Here is a 23451-nt window from a genome sequence, read left to right as displayed (position 1 = left end):
AGCAAAACATTTCCAAATTGAGGAAAATTAATGTCATTCAATAAAAAAAGAGTCTTCTATTATTGGAAACTCTTATTTTCGGATATAGCTAATTTTCGAATTATAGTTAATCTTATCCCGTGACTTAAGAAAGGGAAGGGTGATTCATCCAAGTGAATATCTTCCAAAAAATACTTCTCATAGCATGGTAATGAGCCTTAGATGGAAATCAATAACTTCAATATCTATTTCTGCAATTTTGTAAACTATAATAAGCTATACCCCATTTTAAAATAATTTTTCTATATTACAAGAAATTCTAATGAGGGAAGCATGTCTGGCACTTGCATTCATTATGCTTTACCATTTGAACATTTCCTCGGTGTCATTGTCCCCTTATTAATGTTTCCACTTCATATCTCTCATTTTTTTAGTCACTGGAGTTTGGATAAGATTATTAACGTTTTTAATTATTCATGTAGTACATATTATTAATGGAAATTTTATATATAAAAAATGGAATTACAATAAACAAGTAAGAACATGATATATATGATTGGAGTTTACCTATGACAAAAGAACAAAATTATTGCAAGCATATTTTTTAATGCATAAATATAAATTAAATATGTAATCATGCAACTACACTTGGATGTTGGTAGTCCCTCTAAAATTTTAAAACCATAAGTCAATCACCTCCATATTATTATTATTTATCAGCTATTATTATTCTGTATTTCTGTTACACAATATAACGTATTATTTACCCTTGTTCCATCATTCGATTCCATGTATATTCATGAAGGGAAGAATAATTCTTCTTTTTTTCATCTTTGTTGGCCAAGCATTAATGCCAACGTGGCAAGCTATGATAGCATATTTGCATGGCTGAATTAACTGAAAATTTCACTACTGAAATATGAGATAAAGATGAGTTTGATAATTTGTAAAATTATATTATTTAAAAATAATTTAAAATCTAAATAATTATTTTTTCTATGACATATGTTATCATCTCCATCCAATACTAGAAGGAGTAATCATGTTGAGACTGTTAAACAACATAATGGTAGAAGAACCAACCTTTAGGATTCTTTCACTTTGCTTTGCTTGCAATTTAATCAAAATCCATTTTCATAATGTAAACAAGACCTTTGGTTTTACATAAAGATAAATTAATAATGGAGTGGCCCAAATGAGGTGGTTCCAATTGTGAGTAGGGTAAGTGGTTTCCTAATCTGATTGTAAATGAATTATGTAACCTTAAAGTGAATTTAATTCTCCCAGAATTGAAGAGAATATATGATAGCATATGTAACATTATGGGCATACAGTATATGCAGATTCTGAAGCCAAGAGTGCTATTATTTATGTGTACTACCACAGACCATTTTTCCAAAGAGAGATTTTTTCTACCTAGTTTTGTCTCACAAGTATTTTGTGCCCCAAAATAACTATATTCATAGTGAATCAACTTTCTTTAACTAATATAAAAATATTATTTTATGTTTTTAATATTTTTCTTTTTAATTAAGTTATGTTTTTTCATTAGATTGAAACTGGAAATTGAGACAAGAATAATGACACAATATAGTTTTGTGGAAGCTGATAGTGGAAGTGAAACTTTTAAGTTTCCTAATATAGTTGGCCAGCTTGAAATCTATTTTTGAACACTTCAAATTGAAGCTACATGTGCATGATTCTATTGTCCTTGCCACATGTTGTTAATTTCTTGTGTTCTTTCTCTAATGGCCATTGTTTTTATTTGTTTCTTTCTTTCTCATCAGGAGAAAATGCAAGGGTAGCTTTGAAGTCACCGAAAGGTTATTTAATGAAAGTGGTAATTTTATAAATCGAATATATATCATGTTCTGACATCTAGGGAAACCATTTTAGTTACATAACATGTGCCTTTCTTTTATATTAGCGCGTTACACTTTTAATGTGAGTCAATAAAGAAAAATAAAAAACATGTCGTTTATGTTGTTCTGGAAATGCTATTTAATGGACATATGACATGATTCCTTTTATATTTTAATGAAATTTTTACTCTTTTAGGTGATAGTAACCCATTAATATAATTCAATAGGTTGTACTTGATGTTATGGAGTTTACTTGGTGGGTAAATATTTTAAAAAACTCCTATAAAATTAATGTATAAAATTTTATACCACATATGAAGATGACCTATAGTATAAAGTAATACACCACCTATTAATTATTGGTGTACAAATAATATATATTACTTTTCGGATGGAATAATTTGTAGACTGATTTTAAGAGTATGATTACTCAATTTTTCAGTGTATCAACATATTTTTCATCATATCATTCAATTGTAGGAGTTATTTTAAGTTAAAAGTTAATGATATCTATTATATGAGAGAATGTAATATCTCAGTCTAAAGTGGAAATATTTATATACTTTAATTTATTTATATTTATGAGTTAATAATAATTAAATATGAATGCTAGATAATGCAATTAACATAAAAAAAAAAACTCTTTACCATTTTTTCCTTTATATGAATGGTATATCATATATTGTCATGTTTAAAACAAAACCTTTCCACCATTGATAGACGGCATGTTTCTCTTGTATATATTTGCCAAACAATTATTGCGGAGAAAATATATTGAGTATCCTAAAATAATTATCAGTTTCAATCATGCATTTACGAGTATATTGCTGATTAGTTGGTTTTTAGTTTGAATTATTATTGAATTCTGGGAGTCCAAAACGGAAATAACATTCTCTTTTCATATCTCTGCCAAGAAGAAAAGAATTGAGTATTTATATAGTGTTCATATAAAAAAAAATTACATAGTCATTGTATAGTATATCATCATTATTTATATTTATTATTTTTAAATGGCAATAATGATTAATAAATAAATAATGTATTATAAGGGGACTCCTAATGGTATAAAATACTCTTGTATTTTTCATAAAAAATAGAGTATAATAATTGAAAAATAATGCAATGAATAATATATAAACAGTATATAAATCTATACTCTCTTATTCCAATTTTTTATGTTATATAATCTTTATATTTTTTTTAGTTTCCCACATGTATCCTCACATTGGAGGCAATCCTGTCCGAGCCGGGAACATCCACAGGTAAGTGGGGCTAACTCTCCCAACGATCATTTTTCCATCCACAAGACTCGAACTCGGATTCTTGCTTAAGGGAATCAAGCATGTACCACTTGAACCAACGCCCGTTGGTATAATCTTTATATGTATACACACTTTATTTTCCAATCTTTTCAATATAAACTAAATAAGATTATTTACTGAAAAGTACCAAAATTTTACAGCATTTAATACTATTTTAAACTATGTATATAATCTTAACATTAAAAAATATAGAAAATCTAATTTTATTTTTACAACCTTGTATGATCCTGTTTACTGTACATTTACTCGAAAAACGGAACTTCGACTTCCTATCGGTGTAATAGAGATTTAAATAATTAACAATCTTATACTAACCAAATAGATTGAGAGAAAAAATATATACATTAATGATATAAGAGTTTTATATATTATCTATTTTTCATAGTTAATTATTACTTATTCTTCAAAAATAATATAAATGGATGATTATGATATATTAATTGTTATAAATCATTACATTGTTTTTGATTTTTTGTATTCTAGTGTTCGTGTTGTGTATATAAATTAAAAAATAATTAAATAATGTAAAAAACTTTTTGACAACAATATCTTCTCTTACATACTTCTCTTAACTAAGAAATCAAAATAATATATAATAAATAAAAGTATAATTGAAAAATATATATAATTAAGACACAAGTCTTTAAAATATTAAGATAGTTGAAACAAAATGAAAACTTTAAAGGCATGACGACGTAATAAAAGGAAGGAGTATTATATAATGACATTTCAACCTTTTAGACATATAAAGAACAAAGCTTTGTCCTTTGTTCAAACTTCAAAGTAGCTGGGCGGGATGACAAAAATTATAAGATGTAAACTCAAAAAGCCACGATTCTGAGAACCTTTTTGCTATAAGTCTTCTCCATACAAATTTTGGGTCTTTTTTTAAGTTAGAATGATTACCTATTTTTGTTTCTTATAAATTCGTGGACAGGAGTTAAAAATCAAAACTAATATTAAAATATCAGTCAAAATAGTTTATATCACTGAATATAAAAAAAAGTTAAAAAGATTGATTTGATTGACATATAATACTTTTTATTACATCATTTAGATTTTTAAACGAATTTAATATATATTTATTGTCAGTATAAAGTTTTATACGGTAACGATATAAATAATATATTTTTATTTTTACGGTAACAATACATCTTTTTTAAATTTCCAGAATAAAATTAGTTTACCCAAAAGTTTTGAGCAACCCAAAAATATATGTAATGATGATGATATTTCTTAGAAGAATTCTTATTTATTTTTTAATAGAAAATAATATGTAATCATAATCGTTAAAATAATTTTTTTGCTGGAGGATCCTCACAACTTTTGAGTTTAACTCATCTGTATGTACTAGATTTTTCAATACTGAAATATGATGATAAATTTTTTTGAAGAGTTCTTATTTATTTGTAAAAGAAAATAACATATAAATATAATCATTAAAAGATTTTTTTTGCAACATATCTTAATCATATTGAGTACTCAGACTCTCTAGTACTAGAAAACATCCCAAATACTTTTGAAGTTATGGTGATTCGTTAGGATCATAGATGTGGTTATAGTATGAGCCACTTGTAGAGTTGTGGGCAGGTTAGCTCACCTAATCCTGTAGTCTTTGTTGACTTTCATATACACAGATAGTTATCTTATCTACCTAAATATGTTCATCAGGTTTAGTTGATGTGCTTTTACAAATAAATTATCTATCATTAAATGATTTGAAAATCAGAAATAAAAAGAGAAACAATAAATATGAATATAACTGAAAATAAAATATAAATATTTAGAGTTTCTAAGTCATCAGAGATTTTTTTTAAAATTTAAAACATTACTTTGAAAACTTTGCCAAAGGCCTTCCTTACTTGAAAGTCTTATCATTGCACCACTAAACATCTGCACATTACTAAGCATAGAAACCTTCCACTTGTTATTATCCTAAAATATATATATATATATATATATTGACAATATAAAAAAAATATTCTGTTATTATATTAGTCACTATTCATTTTCAGTTATCATTTACTTTTTTAAAAAGTAATTCAAATAAATAATAAATAATACATTGACTACATATAAATCTTTTTATTTTATATTACATTTTTTCCTATAATTATTACTTAGTTTCATATGTCCTTTGATCATTTCACTTTCTACATCCATCTTCATTTCATCACATTATTCAAATTCATCCGGAAAACACTTGTAATTTTGGTTTTACTGACATATAATTTACTCTATTACAAAAATATATATTATCATATTAAATTCTCCTACTAAATCTTTCTACTAAATTCTCATATCTATAAAAAAGTGACACATGTACGTCAACAATTAGTAAATAAAATATCACTTTGTGACATATGTCACTTTCTTGTGGGTGGGTAGAAGAATTAGTAGGAGAATATAACATTACTCAATCAAATAATATTTTTTTATAAGAATCGTAGTTTTGAATTTCTGCTAGTGGTCATAATTTTAAGTGAAAAAGTGTATGTATTGATAATGTAAATTTTTTCTATTATTATTGTATTTTATATCATTCATATTTAATAATCATTAACTATAAAATAAAAGTAATAGTAATATAAATGGATAATGACTGATACACTAGTTGTGTATAAATATCATGACAATGCATACATATTAAACTCTAATTTTAATTGTGATGGACTATGAATCATATTTAATAATCATTTACACATACATATTAAACTCTAATTTTAATTGCAATATTAATTATTTTAAAAACCTACATGTACAATATTATGAATGTAATTATAACCATATTTTTCTACATTTTTTTGAATAAATGTATATTAATTATTAGTGTGACTACATCCATCATAGCTTTGGATCTTTCTCTTTAGTCTTTCCTTTTTTAACTCCAATGTACCCAAAAAAAAAATTGTGACTGCAACCACAAATTAAAACTACACATATGATAAGGAATATAAATCAAAGCTATCAAATTCTAGCCATACATTAAATCATAAAAGATCTCATATAAAGTTTAATCTGCTAAACTATTTAATCATACATGATGATATCATATATAATTAACAATTATATATAAATATATAATTACATATAAATGTATAATAATAAATAATAATTATGTTTGGATGGGAATGAAACATAGCATTGAAGTAATATTTATCCGATTTTTTTGTTTAAAATTTAAGTGAATTGTTTAGTTATGTTCTTGGGTTATTTTGGCTAAATCCAGTCAAATCAAAATTTTCATGATTTAAAATGGTTTAACTCCTTATTTGATTAAGAGTGTGAACCAAAATGGTTTTCATCAATGATGCCAATATTCATCGAAAAAGTTCATAAGAACACTTTGTAAAATGTTGTTCATTAGTTAAAGAATGAATTAATAAAACGGTTAGCCACTTTGATGACAGTTTGGACTTTGGACATGTATGGACTTATTCAAACCTTGTACTGAAAAGAATATCACCCGTCAACGTTGATGACATAGTTTCATATGTAATTCATAACTTCATTTAAGAAATTTGTCTTCAGGTCAAAATATGCAGACATGGTTGGTGTGTGCGAAACTCTCCTTTTGGGATTCCTTTTTCTTGAGAAACAAGTTAAGTGAGTGCTGCCGCAGCCAGCACAGTTCAATAATAATGCTTTCGAGTTTTGATAATGGTATATTTAAAAATATTCTAATTAAAGAGAGATATCATACGTATTCAAATCTTGATGTTGGTCATATATTAGTATTTCCTTCTATGAAATGTATTTCCAAATCATTCTATGAATTCGGATGGATAGCATCCGGAATAATGTATTATAGATAGAGAAAATGTAAATAGGAAAGTTTAATTTGACTAAGATACAAATTTAATAAATTTTTTTTTGGTAATACCAACTTATTAAAGTATTTCACATTATGAGTATAGAACTAATTATCTTTGGATGTGTGAAAGTCTCCACCAACACATGTCAATTATATGAATTGAACCATTGACATTTCAATTATAATGAAATCTAATAAAACCTCACGCTACTAGACTAATGTCTTGTTAGTACAATTTTAATAATTTAATAACATACTAAACTATACTACTATTCACAAAATATGGAGAAGTTACCCATAATCAACCAACACAATTTTTAGGCATGAAGTACGTCTCATCAAACAAAACATGGTCAACAAAAGTTGTTCCAATTTACAAGTATTTCACTCATCCCTTAAAAAAAAGAGTTTGAATCATATTGATGTGAGAACCTTGTTAGATGTTTCCTGATGATTGGTGAAATATAATTCCTAAGATCTTGAATATCATGATTCTCACACATAATATAAAACAAAGATACAAAGTCATATTTGAATCCATGTTCTCTGATATATTCCTTTGATATACATTTTGAGAGAGTTTTGGTATGATGGTCTTCCTCAACCAAATTCTTAATTCCTTTTGGGACATTCATTTTCTCTTTGATGGGGAGAAGTGAAAACTATTTGTGATTTGGTGTGGTGGAGACCATAACCGTTCCTTATAACTTATAGGGTTCCCATTATTCCCTATAGGTCAACCATTTGGGCATCCACTCATTAAGCTCATATATGTTATCAGTTTTAGAAGTCTTATAGGTTGTCATTAATTAGATAACTTGTTTTGTAACCCAAAATAAATAGCTGATATAATTGTACTAAATATATGAGGCTCACCTTAATTAGAAATTATGAATTTCTAACAATTTCCCACTTGGGTTTCATATTTTCCTGAAACAATTATATCACATATTCTTTAGGCGCGCATCTATATGTTATTTATATTTAGACTTCTCCTTAATACAATCTGGTCCATTTCATATATCAACTATGAAACCACCGTGACCTTCACCACATTCAAACGTGACTCAACTACGATGATCACCATATTAATATACTTAATGACATATATCAAATATGGATGAGTAACATGAAAATTTCATGCAACTTAATCTCAAACATGTCTATTTCCAACTGGTCATTCTTTATTTTTTAGTGAGATCAATCCAAAGTCTTTAATTGCAACACAATAGTTACAATATAAAAGTTCAAAATAGAACATAAAACTATATATGACGTTAAAAGTAAATCATAAAACATATATACTCCCACTGAACTAATGTATCATAAGGAGCAATACTCATATGAGCAATATGCTCATGAAAGACTTTAGGTACCAAACCCTTAGTTAGTGGATTAGCTAGCAAAAAATTTGTCCCTATATGTTCTACGAAATTGTCTATTTTGAACACTTTCTTTAACAACCAGAAATTTGATGTCAATAAAATTTGACTTTGTAGAACTCCTACTATTGTTGGAGTAAAGAACCGCGAACTTACTATCACAATAAATTTTTGGTGGTCTTTTAGTATCATCAACCACACGTAAGCCACTGACAAAATTTTGGCAACCATATGTCATGGCCTGATGTTTCAAAACAAACCATGAACTCCACAACCATGGTTGAAGGAGCTATGAACATCTGTTTAGCAGACTTTCAAGGGATACCACCTTCAGCCATTCCCCAAGATATTTCATTTCGAAATTATTCGTTAGAAATCTCTTGGTCTCATGCAATAGTCCTAAATCACTACTTGCAAGCAGTATATCATTGACATATAATACAAGAAATATAACTTTACTCCCACTGAACTTGTGGTACACATAATCATCAACTTCGTTTGACTCAAAATCATACGAGGTAATGATTTGATGAAACTTGTGATTCCATTAAAGAGAAGTTTGTTTAAGGCCATAGATGTATTTTTTTCAATTTGCATAGCATAGACTTTGAGCCAACTGACACAAAGTTTTCTGGTTGCACCATATAGATCGTTTCCTTAATGTCACCATTAAGAAACGCAGTCTTAACATTCATCTCATGTAGCTCTAAATCAAAATGAGCCACTAGTTCCAATATTATTCTAAAAGAATCCTTCGAAGACACTGGAGATAAGCTTTCTTTATAATCAATGCCTTCTTTCTGAGTGAAACCTTTAGCTACTAGATGAGCTTTATATTTGTCAATATTACCCTTCGAATCCTTCTTGATTTTAAATATCCATTTGCAACCAATAGGTTTTACACTTTCACGTAATTCGACAAGATCCCAAACGTCATTACCAAGCATAGACTTTATCTCATCTTTCATAGCACCAATTCACTTTTGAGAGTTAGAACTTTTCATGGCTTGACAGAAGTTCAATGAATCATCTTCTGTTAACTCAATGATATCCTCATGTTCTTGAAGAAATACAAGATAATCATTAAGAATTGCATTTCTCCTCTCTCTAGTGGATCTCCTTAATGACACTTATACTTCTTGCTGTTGTTGAATTTGTTCTATATGTACTTGAGGGAGAACCTCATTGTTGTCTTGTTCTAAAATATTGTCTGGGAGAATATTCTGAACATTATCTCCTATTACTGGATTTATTCATTGAATGGTAATAGGCACAAGAACTTGTTCACCATTAGTGATAAGTTCTTGCTCAAAGACATTCTTTATGTTCTCTTCCTCCCAAAATCATATTCCTCAAGAAATCTTGCATTTCCCGTTTCAAAAAAGTCACGAAGTTGGATCATAAAATTTATAGCATCGAGAGTGTTCAACGTAACCATCGAAATAGTAGTTAACTGTTATTGAGTCTAGTTTACTTTCATGCGGCCTATAAGGTCGCGCCTCAGCTGGACAATCCCAAATGTGCAAGTGTTTTAAGTTTGGTCTTTTATTAGTTCAAAGCTCATATGAGGTTTTGTTAACTACATTACTTGGCACCCTATTAAGAATGTAAACTGTGGTCTTTAAAGCTCTCTCCCAAAGAGACTTTGACAAGGAAGAATGGCTAGTCATATTTCTCACCATATCCTTAAGAGCTCAATTTAATCGCTCAACGACACCCTTCATGCTAGGTTTGCTTAGCATAGTGTATTGCAGAAAAATTCCACATTCTCTGAGGAAAAACAGAAATAACTCTTTCACAACATCCTTATTGTTCTTTCTTATCTTATTCTGAGAGGTCATAGCTAAGTGAACACTTTCAGTCTTATCTCTCTGCAGTCTCTCTTCCTCTTGCACATAATTCATCTAAGTCAAAGTGTGCAGGAAGCGAGATCAAAACCAAGTGCACGAGCAAGTCATCACCAAGCTCTAACTTAAGTGACTTGAGTTTTGATGCGAGATTAGACATCTTCATAATGTACTCCCTTATGTTTCATTCAACAATGAGATATTCTTAATTTCAGCAGAAACATTTGCAACACTATTAAAATAACGAAACAAATTGCAATCATTCTTACAATTAAACTAACATTCAACTTTAATACTTAAATTCAAATGATGATGAGGTACATCACGAGTTATCTAGCACAACATTAATATTAAGTCTTTGGACAAAAATATTAACTTGAAAGTGGTACACTCAATATAGTAATCAAATATTGATAATCAGTCATGTCAAACAATAAGCCTTCTTTGGACCGACTTACTATTCACATGGAAAACCATATGATTATCACATATTTATTGCTACAAGTCTGTTTGTAATTTGGGCCAAATAATAATCTTCCTTTGGGCCAATCACTATTCACATAAAATACAACCATACAATTGGCTTGATATTTCATATCAATCACTAATGATACTCTTGTTTGTAATGGTCAAACATTGATCATAATGCATGTAAAATAATAAATCCTTCTTTGAACTGATTTATATTCACATATGCAACATTATAATAATCACATGTTTACCATCACATTCGTGTATATAATTCGACCAAATAATAATCTTCATTTGGGTCGATTAATACTTGCATGGATATATATACACTATCATTTGACATTTATTATGAACAATCACAGAAAAGATGTCACTTTGGTGACTTCTTGTTTAATAGGTTCACTTAAAATGTCAATCAATTTTATTTTCTAAAATAAAAACCATTTAGTTGAGTTTGATTCAACATAAATTTACTCCAAACCATATATTATTTATATCAGCGTATAAATACATATTTATTATAGCCTATTAATAGTACTGCATCATTTTCATCACAAGGACTACATTTTGAATTCCACTAATGTTCTTTTTGAATTTTTCATAAAAAAAATATTATTATTTTATACATGATTAAACGTGACTGTTAAACTTGGTTAATTCTAACAATGGATATGCTTGTTGCAGGATTAATGAATCAACAAGCAAGGATCATGATCAACATGGCTTGAATATGAAGCATAAGGAAGTTGGCTTGAATGGAGTCATAGCCATGTGCCATGAACCAGATGAGGCAAGGAATGTGCCTGACCAAGACAGAGTGCACCAATTGACTCTGTCTCAGTCAGGAAGCATACACCAGAAGCACAGGCACCATCCTCGGTCAGATTGGATGCACCAGGCGCCCATGCACCAGCCTCGGTCAGATTGGATGCACCAGGTGCATATGTGCCAGTCTTGGAGCCAGTATCAGATGCGCATGGGCAATGAGCACCAGTTGGCCCTGTCTCAGTCAGGACAGGCCCTGGTGCACCAGATGGCCCTGTCTCAGTCAGAACAGGCGTTGGGACACCAATTGGTCTTGGCGCATCAACTAGGCTTGGCGCACCAGTTATTGTCTCAGTCAGGCATAGGCATGATGCATCAAGACAGCAATGGCAACACTCACTCAAATCAGATTCATCCTCACAATGAATCAATTAGATACAAAGTCACTTGGATCAATACAAGGACTTCATATCTGCATAAATTAAAGGCTTTTAGTGTGCTCTTTTATTATTGGTTAGGAAGTCAACAATTTCTTGTTATGCAAGCTATTTCTCTTAGCTTTGTAATTAGCTTAATAATTCTGGTTTTGTATTTTCTGTTTTTTCTGTTTTAGATAGGTGTTTAGTTTTAGTTTGTTAAGTTTGTTATTCTCAAAGGATATATATATAGATCCTTGGTTTGTAATTCAATTCACTTTTTGATAATCAATAAAAGAAGTATATTCATTGAGCTTTCATCTTAGTATCAATTTAGTTTCTTCCTTTTGTTATTCAAGAAGAATCTTTGATCTTTAGTGATGGAGTTTACTTTTTCAAGAGTGACAAAGCAAGCTATCCAAACATAAACAATACTTCAACAATAATAACCACTTAATAATGCAATCAACCACCAACCAATGCAACAAACCATAAGTGTTGCAACCACTTAAACAAAGAAGTCATGTAATATATATAAAACAAGACATATTCACATAATAGACTCATAAGAAGATACCTAGCACAATATCAATTTCTAGTCTTTGGATAGAGAAATTAATTTGTAAGTGTTACTCTCAATGTAATGATCAAATATTAACAATTAGTTCTGTCAAACAATAACCTTTCTTTGGACCGACTATTATTCACATGGAAAAAAAACTTTATAATTCTTACTCATTTATCATCACATGTATGTTATTACTTGGCCAAATTGTATCCTCATTTGGGCCGAACACAATTCGCATAAATAATCTCATAGTCATCTGTATAATCTTAATCAATTTCCACAATAGAGGTTACTTTGGCAACATATTGCATCAATTAATTCAAAAATAATTACCAGAAGAAAAAAAAAAGAAAATAATATGAGTCCATTATAAAAAAAAATATAATCTTGGAATTAAAACCTCCAGATTTGATATTTTTTATGATTAACAAATCTAATCCCATAATATAATTTCAAATCAAAAAATATATATTACTTATATATTAATGCATAAAAATGGATGCAATCTTAATCAAATACAAAGTAGGTCCAGGGTGAAAAACATAAAAAGATATACGCAAATCAATATCATAAATTCTAAATCGAATATGATCATGCACAACTTTAAAACACCAAGAGCATATCTTTTATATATATTTGGTCAATTATATATATATATATATATATATATATGCATTTCCAAAATACAATATATACACAATATATATTTAATTACAAGCATTAAGCTTAAACTTAATATATATAGCTTAACTTCAATCCTTATTTATGTGTTTTAAAAAAGAATTGAAAACAACAAGTATAGTATTTAAAAATCTCAAATATAGAGGAGCATATTTGATCAAACCATAATTATATATATAACATATATGCAGATATTCATATTGCATAATACTCCAATGTATAAGAAATACATATTGCTCACATATAATATATATATATATACCTTATACATATACTTTAACAATTGTAAAAACTGTGAAGTAATAAAAGTTAATGTCACATTAATGCACATATAATATACATATGACATAAGAGTCATAAAATTTAATGGAATATTTATGTACAGATCTGAGTATATATATTTCAATACATGTTGCAATGATTCATACTACAAATTATTCATAATTCACATCAGCAGAAGCGAATAAAAGTTATCCCCATTGTTCCTAAATATACAATTTTCATAACCAATAGCGGAAACATAAAAATCCCCAAATTTAAAAAATTAGGGTTCATAAAAATTGGGGAAAACTCTTTAATGAATAACCATAAAATTCAGAACCTAAAACTCTGATACCACTTGTTAGCTATTTTCTGATGATTGGTGAAATACCAATCCTAGGATCTTGAATATCATGATTCTCACACATAATATAAAACAATGATACAAAGTCATACATGAATCCATGTTCTCTGATATACTCATTTGATATACATTTTGAGCGAGTTTTTGTATGATGTTGTTCCTCAACTAAATCTTTAATTCCTATTGGGACCTTCGTTCCCTTGTGTGTTAACTTATAGGATTCCTATTATCCCCTGTAGGTCAACCATTTGGGCATCCACTCATTAAGCCCATATATGTTATTAGTTTTATAAGCCTTATATATAACTCATATAATTATACTAAATATATGATCTCTACCTTAATTAGAAATTATGAATTTCTAAATACTTCAGTAAATAGCAATCTCTTGGCTATGAGATATGCTATAACCGTGATAAACCAACTCATCTAAACTTTAATTTGTAAAGAAAAAACAACACAAAAAATGATGACACCTAAACATGCTAAGAAAAAAATAGGTATCCTCATTCTCTACGTGTAGTAACTTGATCATGCCCTACGCACTATCCTTTTTCACATGCATCATATGTGAGAATGAGATGTATCGATGACTACACAGATAGTTCATCATGATTGTGTCCCCGAATATAGATTGAAAAGTAAACATGATGATGAGTTGGTAAGGTTTATCTCTTACATAACTCTAAATATTGGTATGATTATTTTTTGTATTCAGATTCGACTTTAGATAGGAAGATAATTCAACTTCAAATGTCGATTAAGAGAACATTTGAACTCAAACCTAACCTTATTCCGATTAAATATAATGTATATATATTTTGGATAAAATCTTCTCAATATTTTACTTAGTATTATGAGTATGTAATTTGATATATGAAATGATGATAAAAAATTATAGAATTAGTGATATTTTCGATCAAAGAGTTGACGTTGCTCTATACACAATTGAATAAAGACATACAAACATAATAAGTGGATGAACATGAGAGGAGTCAGGTCATGCTTGTCCCCTATCCGGTCCTAAATATTGTCTGGTCCAAATTTTGAAACCAAACTCATTTTAGGTTTGATGAGATTCGACTCTATTTGAGTCAGGTCATAATCGGACCAAATTAGATGAGCAGATAGGACCGATCATGCTCACCTCTATTGAAAAGCTTTCTTAATACTGACAACACGTAGTTCTCTACTAAGGGAAATGGGCTAGTGTCTATATGAAATGAAGTCCACTTCCCAAAGGTTCAACTTTATTTTTAAACAGTTGGGTACAAGGAAGGGGGCTTCCTGGCCTACCTGAGTGTTTTAAGTGGAACTTTTGTCCTCATGTAGTATGGATCAACAAGGTTATATGGATACCAACTTCATTTTTTGGTTTGAGTGAAAGGCCCAAGTCTTTTAACATAGTCATAGTTTAATCTTGTGAGTTATTTATAAGAAAAAATAAATTACTATAATAAAGTGAGAAAAACTTAAGCTGAAATGTATCTTACACATATAAAAAATTTCTTGTGTTTCTATCTTATCTAAAATAATTATTTAGGTTTAATATTTTTAACGTGTTGTTAATATTTTATTTGTTGTCTCAAATATGAGTCGTTCATAAATGATTCTATCCTAAAAGTTTCTTGTTTACATTTTAAAGTGATCTTTAAAGCCCTAAACATGAAGAGATTGTTGGTCTTAGATGGACAATTCAACAATGGAACTAGCTGCTGATCTTTGTTTCACGGACGTGTAGTTGGAGTCAGGATACCTTCAATTAGTGCAAACTTGGAACATAAACAACAAAGGTCAATGATCTCGTATCTCAATAACTTCACTTGGAATTCTATAGTATATTTCAGTAATTTTATTTTTCTTTCGTCCAGGATTACCACTATTCATAAGTGGTTGATGATTTTGTATTGTAATCTCTCTATTCTCCATTACCTTTAATTTAAATAAAAGTCAATCAAACAAAAATAAAATTGATATATAATATATATTGTTTATAGCATTTAAAAGATGATGTATATTTCTAGCCTTTAAAGTTACATATTGGATAAGAAGCAACTTAACAACAAAAGTTTTTTGAACATTCATCAAACATCTGATATTCAACTCTTATAGTTTATGGCATAAAGGATTGTTGAAGGCCCTAACATGGAAATCACACTAGTTCAAAATCTATAAAAACATGGTAGCATAATCAACAATCTATAACCCAAAAATAGTTTAACCTTTATAACACGCAACTACATCAAATGAGACCATCTAAATCAGAGTATATATTCGATCCTAAAAAATGTATCACTTTATATAATATTTGTTATAAATCATTAGAAAAATACTTAACTATTAAATTTTGAACTAAAATACTTTTTTTCAAGCCATACATATATATTTTTTCATTCCCTCCGCTTGACATTAATCTCTATTTAGGGGGAGAGATTAACATTACAAAATTTGCTCCTTCTATTATTCTACTTATTCTTTCTCCAATTCCTCTTCCACAAGCCCCAAACGACAATTCCCATCATAATCATAAGAGGAGAAAGCATTGTGTGCTTGTATGAAGCTGGGCTTGAATGCGTACTAAGCTTAATCCAAGCAAAATTTTCTAAGCCCATTGACTCAAACCAAGGTGCATGCATAGCAAGATCATTGTTGACAGCCACTTCACTCCCTTCTACCAATCCAAATTTCATAAGAAATTAACTACGAGAATTGAGAACCAAGTTTGCTCCAAACACTTATCCCTTATCTATGCTTAGAAGGAACAGTGTAAAACATGCCCATTGCAAACAAACAAAAAATAAGAGGAAAAAACATTCAAGCCTATAAGTTGCTTTGTTAGGACACAAATCCATCTAAAAAAAGAATCACTTTGTACAAACCCATAAGTTATTCTTTGCTCTATTCATGTTATATAATATATGTCATCCTATATAAGCTACATTATATTTATATTAACCTTACCCTTCATAGTGGTTTCATCAATCTCATTAACAATGTCTTTGAGTCCTCCAAGAGAGAGAAACAACAATGAACAACAAAGAACATACCAGCTATACTGGTGCTTCCAGTGCAATCGGATGGTCCGTTTTTCACCCTCAAACTCAAACCCTATCATGTGCCCACGCTGCTTCGGTCAATTCGTGTGCGAAATAAACATACCAAGGCCAAGGCTCGTGGTTGATTTTACCAACCACGACCCTTCACCAGAGGCGCGTTTACTTGAAGCACTTTCTCTCATGCTGGAACCTCCCATTCGACACACTCAACCTCGACGCCCTCGTTGGATTCACCACCAACAACCCGAAGAGGTTATAATTACAAGAAGACATCCACGTCATCATGGCTTAGAGTCCATTAGGCCTTCAGGTTCGGATGAACAACCCGAACCTGAAGGCATACAACACCGTCCACGTACATGGATCATCGTTCAACCCATCAACCCGTTCGAGCCACCACGTAGAAGGGAAAGTCCCAATCCTATTATGCCACGTGGCACGGATTCGAGAGATTACTACTTAGGACCGGGTTTAAATGAATTGATAGAGCAGTTGACGGAGAACGACCGGCAGGGTCCGGCGCCGGTGCCGGAGGGAGTGATTAACGGGATACCAACGGTGAAGATATTGAGCACGCATCTGAAGGAGAATTCGCAGTGTCCGGTTTGTCAAGAAGAGTTTGAAGTTGGTGGAGAAGCTAGAGAACTTCCATGCAAACATATATATCATTCTGAATGTATTGTTCCTTGGCTTAGGCTTCATAATTCTTGTCCGGTGTGCCGCCACGAGGTGCCGGTGCCGGAGGCGAAGGAGGAGGAGGAGAGTGGTGATGATGACGGAGGAGGTAGGTTTAGGAGGTGCTTGAGGTGGACACGTATTGGTTCTATTTGGCCTTTTCATAGAAGGGTTCATCCTGATACTACTTCTTCAAGGGGTGATAACTAAATTAACTAACTTTGCCATAATCTATATTCACTAGTCCCTTAAATTGGTTACAGAAATGTTATTTCCTATAATAAATCTTTCACAAGTTTCATTACCCTACACACTTAAAATTGATAATTTGATATTTTATGTCACATATAATAAACGTTAGTAATCTTATTTTTTTTAACATTTTCTCATTTGTCAAGTGAGCAATGGATTTGTAAAAGATTCATAAAATGGTAGTGTTTCATATGCGTTATTTTATTTTATGTATACCAATATTTGGTGAATTTAAAGTAAAGGGAGCAACATGAAAATGGTCATCATTTTCAAGTTAATTTCTCTTATTTACCTTTATAAGAATCATTTTCAAGTTAAAAATGAATATTCCGTTAAAAACAATAGTTTAACCTATTTTATAGTACCAATTCTACATGAATCCTTATCTAGAATATACTTTTTGTTTATAACCTGAAATGAGCAATTCTTTTACCCTTTCAATTCTTTATAAAATTATTGGGTACATGAATATACTGAAATTCATATTTGCATTCAGCTTCAGAAGCTAATCCAAGAAATCACTCTTGCTGCATCCTTTAGCTCCCCAACGACTTATTATTTAATACATGAGTTTGAGGTTGAAGTGCTGGATATATAACTTGTGATCATAGTAGACAAGTGTCATGCTCATAAGTAAGTTGATATGGAGCAAATTTATGTGTCAAATATTGTACCACTTCTATATATATATCCCTGATTTTTATTGGTTAGAAAAATATAAAATGAATATATTTTTAATTTATGTTTTACTTTTATGATCAATGAAAAATAAAGGTATATGAAGTAGTACAATGTTTGAGACAAAATATATCATTCCATCATTTTTGTTTAAACTAGCAAACTTATATCAATTTGTTAAGATTAAATAAATTTACAGGCCTAATTAAGGGCCTTTTTAATGAAGCTTGCATGGCCCGAATTGTGTTTTGCAGGAATAACTTACTCAAGTTATATGGAAAGAAAAATGGGTTTCAGGTATTAGATCAACTTGAAAATGGAATTCATCACCTGGAAAATGGAATTCATAACATTGCCATCAAGGGGAAGTCTCTTTCACACAATGGATGTAGCATCTATTTGTTTTATTCTTCTGTAATATGTAAATATATTCATGTACATTTAAATTTAATACAGAATAATCTTTGGTCATAATTTACATTTTAGAAATTTTATTTAGTCCTTTTTATAAGTAACCATCTAACATTTGTTGTTTTTTTCTTCTTCCCTTTGTTCATTAATAAGAAATAATAAATTTATAAAGTTTTCAAGAAGAGTTAAAATGACAATTTTTAATAATCATGTTTCACATTTTTTTTGTCAGTGAAAAAACAATTTTTATAATGGGTACCATGACACATAATTATACTACAAAAAATTTATTATATACTTACGGACACTTTTAATGACAACAATAATATACCTACCAAAGTAAAATATACCATAAGTATAAATGTAATATACCTACCAATAACCATTTTTGTTACTAGTGACATATTAAAATCTATTTAAAATCCGTTGGTATATCCATTATCCATCATATACTTACACACTTGTCTTTCCATAACTATACGTTTTAGCAATGGTAACAAAAATTGTGGGTATAGATTTTCTAAGCCAACAAATGTATGATTTTCATATAATTATTTAGTTATACTTTTATAACTTTAGGTATAGAAGACATATGTACCTACAAATAACTATTTTCGTCAATATAGGTATAATTTTCCCCCCAAATCCTTTTTTATCCCCCTCAATAGTGAAACCCTTTCCCCAAATAATGAAAAACACTTTGTCCCTTTGTCTTCATTCTCTCCATTAGTGGCTTCAATTTCTCTACCCATCTTCTTTGTCCTCAACTTCCCATGCTCTAGCTATAGATTCAATTTCTCTTCGCTTCGTTCTTCACGCCTTCTAGTGGTCCCAAAAAAGAAATGCCAGGTGTTTATCACTGGTGGATCTAGCAACATCAGCCTCACCATTGACCTGGCTCCTAGCCCATCGTGTTGTAGCCGAGGGAGTTCGCGTCTCATTCTTCCCTTGCTCCTTAAACAAGATGGACAAGGCCTAGAAATCTGTGTAACACATGGTAGAGGAAGCAACAAACGTAAATGATTATGATGTTGTGAAACACTTGGTGGAGGAGGTAAGGTCGATTGATGTTTTGGTTCTGAACCATGACGTGTTCAGTGTTCACGATGCTGGATCTAGAGAAAAGGGATTTGAGTGATATTTTGTTTCTCTTTCTTGTCTTTCTCTTAATTTTTATTTTTTATCTTTCGAATGTTAGATTCAATATAAAGAAATTGATTTCTATACAGAATATACTCATAAGTGTGCCCAATTCTATCATCAACAATTAACTAGTTGAACATGTCCCAATTCCCTTTGTGTGGTTTTCATTTCCTAGGGAGGATCATAAACAACATAAAACCAACATCATTACAATCTTTGTTTTTGCACAGGGTAAGTAATGGCACAACAAGAGGCTTGCTTGGACCATAACCTTTTTGGAAAATCTTTAAACTCTTGCTGCAACTATGTGCATGTAGGTGGGTTGTCTTTCTTTATAGAAAATGAAAATTTTCAGTTTTAGAATCATGATAGTTGCCTTTCTCTTAATTTTGATAATGAATCATCCGTGAGTGTATATTCACAATACCTTGTGCATGAAGGTGGGTTGTCTTTTGAAAGTGTTGGTACCAAGTGTTTTTTGAACCTAATAGCTAGGAGTTATCAGTGTTTTCTACTTAACCTATAGGAGTACAAGTGTTTTCATTTTGTGTAAAGTTGTCCATGAACTAAGTATGAAGATAAAGACATGTTCAACCATGGAGTAAGAAGAAATTCTAACCTATTTCATTGAGAATTTTTACATTTTCCATATTAGCTATTCTGAGGCTATGCTAGCTAGACTATCATAACTCAAATTCTGGAAATTGCAACTAGTTTCTTATGTTATTAGCATAACATATTATTCTCATCTTATCTTACTAACTTATATTTTTGTTCCTTATGTGAAGTTATATTTCTTTCTAGCAGGGAGGTTTCATTTTTTATATGGGTGTTTCATTGCAAGGTTAGGAATGACAATCTCAAAATTTTACTGTATAATTGACTGAGTATATTGTTTATTAACTCGTCAACTTCTGGTTTTTCTAACCCAATTAATATGCAAATAAACTCTTCTGAATATTATCCAGTTTGCTCTCATGTTCAGTTTAGAAATGGAGTGCACCAAGGAGATTTGTTGAGGCTGACAATGTTTTATCGGCCATAAGATTTCTTGGCTTTGAGTTGTGTAGGTATCCATAATGGCTTCTTTTCTTACGTTTAATAAGATACAAATAATTTGTTTTAGGTTCTTACTTAAACTGCTAACATGTTGACATTTTTCTTTTAGGCCTATGTGAATGTACATACAACATGAACATCCATATTGTGCAATGTACATACAACATTGGTGTTGTTGAGATACAAGTCAAGTGACTCTATACTCAACTGACATGTTGTCTTACTGAAATACACATTATTTTTCCATTTTCATTCTTAATGAATTAAAAAGGAGGCATAATGTGATTTTTTTAGCAATTGTTGTAATTACCTATGCTTATTGATTATTCCAACTACATATTTTATTGTGTTGTTTTAGAAAAATAATGATGCTCCAAGTGTGCCAGATACATTTTTAGATGCAAGAGAATCATTCTAAGGCTTATAATATTTAGGACATTTGTATGTATTTTTGAAGTGTAATATGAGACTACTTTTAGTTTTAAAATTGTATTTAGATTTATAATGAATGTTGAATTATAATTCTTCCAACTATGTTATGTCACACTAGTTATTTGCAATGAAAAAAAATATTACTGTTAAGAGTATTTGCATTTAGTATAATAGATTTAAAAATTATTACAAATTAATGAGATTAAAATAATACGATTTAATATGTCTATACTAAACTTTATACCAATGGAAGATAAACTATGGGTATTGCCCAAGACTTATACCTACAGATATAAAAGTGTAGGTGCCCAAGACTTTACCTACGGAAATAAAAGTGTAGGTATAGCGACTTAAACTTATACTTACGAAAATAAAAATGTAGGTATAACAACTTATTGGCGACGGAGGAAAATGTTTGTAGGTATAGGTTTTTGGGGCTATGCCTACCGTTTTTTGACAATTGCCAACTGTTTTCTACTGTCACCTGCAGTTTATAAAAGCATGATGCGTCTAAGAAAAATAAGTGGTTTAAAACAATTTCATAAGACAATCACATGAGTTAGCAACACAGTTAGAGTATGTCATTATAGGCTTGCTGCTTCTACCATTAGTTCAAAGCCAAAACTTCACATTTAATGTTAATCATATCCGCTCAATAGGTTGTAGAAGCAGCCAAGGGGAAGTCCTGAATGAGTAATCCTACAAACATTATATTAGAAATGGTAATCCAAAACTTATATTAGAAATTTGAAATTTTACGTAGTTTGACAATTAATATACTATTGGTTGGATTTTTGCATGGCTCTACCTCTAGACTCTTCAAATCATTTTATCATCCACGTAGGCATATCAATTAATAGAAGATGTCCCATATTTATTATATTGTTAGTAACAATATAGTTTCTTTGGCTAGCTAACCATATCCGCTCATCGGCTGTAGAAGCTGTGGGTGGGCATTTATTCTTTGCCACAACACATGACATGCTATATATTACTCTATTTTTATGTATGTATTCTTTATATTGAGATGCACAATCACTACATATATAAACCAAATGTCTTAACGAATAAAAATAACAATGCCAACCCTAATAATTATGGCCTCGTTGAATGCTATAGTATATTTCCAAAGGGGACTATATGCACCAATGAGTGTTAGTTCAAGTGGTACATGCTTAATTCTCCTTAAGCAAAGTTTTGAGTTCGAGTCTTATGTACGAAAAATATATGCTGAGAGAGTTAGCCTCACATATATATAAATGTTTTTAGCTTAGGCAGAATTGCTTCCAACGCGAGAATACATTTCAAAACAAAAAAAGGAACTATCTACACAAAATGCCACATATTTAGTTGGGTACTACGTTAAGCAATGCAATGGCTTGTTAATATCAAACAGAACACCATCAGTTTACTAAATATATTATAGCTGATTGACACTAAGATAGCACATGCTGATGGCAAAAACAAGAACAATCACATGCTTTGTCTGAAAATGCAACATTTAAATTATCATTTAGTTAGAACATCTCCAGCAATGGTCCATAACTAAAAACAGACTCTATAAATTTTAGTACAGCTGGGAATGATGTATATTTGTTCGTGAATGGAGAATAATTCTTGTTCTTTGCTGTTGGGATTGGATGATCGGCAATGGAGGATAGATGGTCGGGAGCTGATGATGAATGGTCGGGAATGTGTGGGAGAGCAGGAGACTTGGTCGGATGATCGTCTGGACCTGCCGGGGGAGGTACATGAAAAAGTTATTCGACGATCAAGTTAGTAATGTATTCTAGAGAGAGAAGGGGAATAAATAAGAGATAGGTTAGTACAATAAGTGTAGCAATGAATGAGGGAATGAGAATTAATTATACTCTCTGTGTAGTCTCCTGTTTATAGAGTGTTGTGAATGCTGAGTTGGCATCTGGCCATTGGCCATCATCTAACTGACATAAAGAACGTACTCATATATCCTTTCTTGTCCTATGAATCTGCTTTGGCCGAATTGTCGGGGGG

The 23451-nt window shown here is 30.4% G+C and overlaps 1 protein-coding gene and 1 long non-coding RNA gene across 2 annotated transcripts; both read left to right on the top strand.

Moving 5' to 3' along the window:
• On the top strand, positions 16662-18704 carry LOC109326228 (E3 ubiquitin-protein ligase RING1-like). The gene is made up of 3 exons (XM_019558927.1): positions 16662-17662; positions 18212-18348; positions 18648-18704. Exons 1-2 carry the CDS (start codon positions 16726-16728, stop codon positions 18253-18255), a joined length of 981 nt encoding a protein of 326 aa, XP_019414472.1. The 5' UTR covers positions 16662-16725; the 3' UTR covers positions 18256-18348; positions 18648-18704.
• LOC109326263 lies at positions 20199-20907 on the top strand. The gene is made up of 2 exons (XR_002105224.1): positions 20199-20264; positions 20388-20907. It is a non-coding gene; the product is annotated as an uncharacterized LOC109326263 (long non-coding RNA).

The sequence above is a fragment of the Lupinus angustifolius genome, chromosome LG14, assembly GCF_001865875.1.
Source record: "Lupinus angustifolius cultivar Tanjil chromosome LG14, LupAngTanjil_v1.0, whole genome shotgun sequence".
Lineage (NCBI taxonomy): Eukaryota > Viridiplantae > Streptophyta > Magnoliopsida > Fabales > Fabaceae > Lupinus > Lupinus angustifolius.
Note: the sequence above shows the minus strand (reverse complement) of the source record. Positions and strands in the feature narration are given on the sequence as shown.

Bases quoted from the DNA above. Each gene is read 5' to 3' on its own strand.
- LOC109326228 (XM_019558927.1), top strand. From the start codon at position 16,726: ATGTCTTTGAGTCCTCCAAGAGAGAGAAACAACAATGAACAACAAAGA. The intron at 17,663-18,211 runs GTGATAACTAAA...ATTTGCATTCAG, and splicing joins TGATACTACTTCTTCAAGGG to CTTCAGAAGCTAATCCAAGA.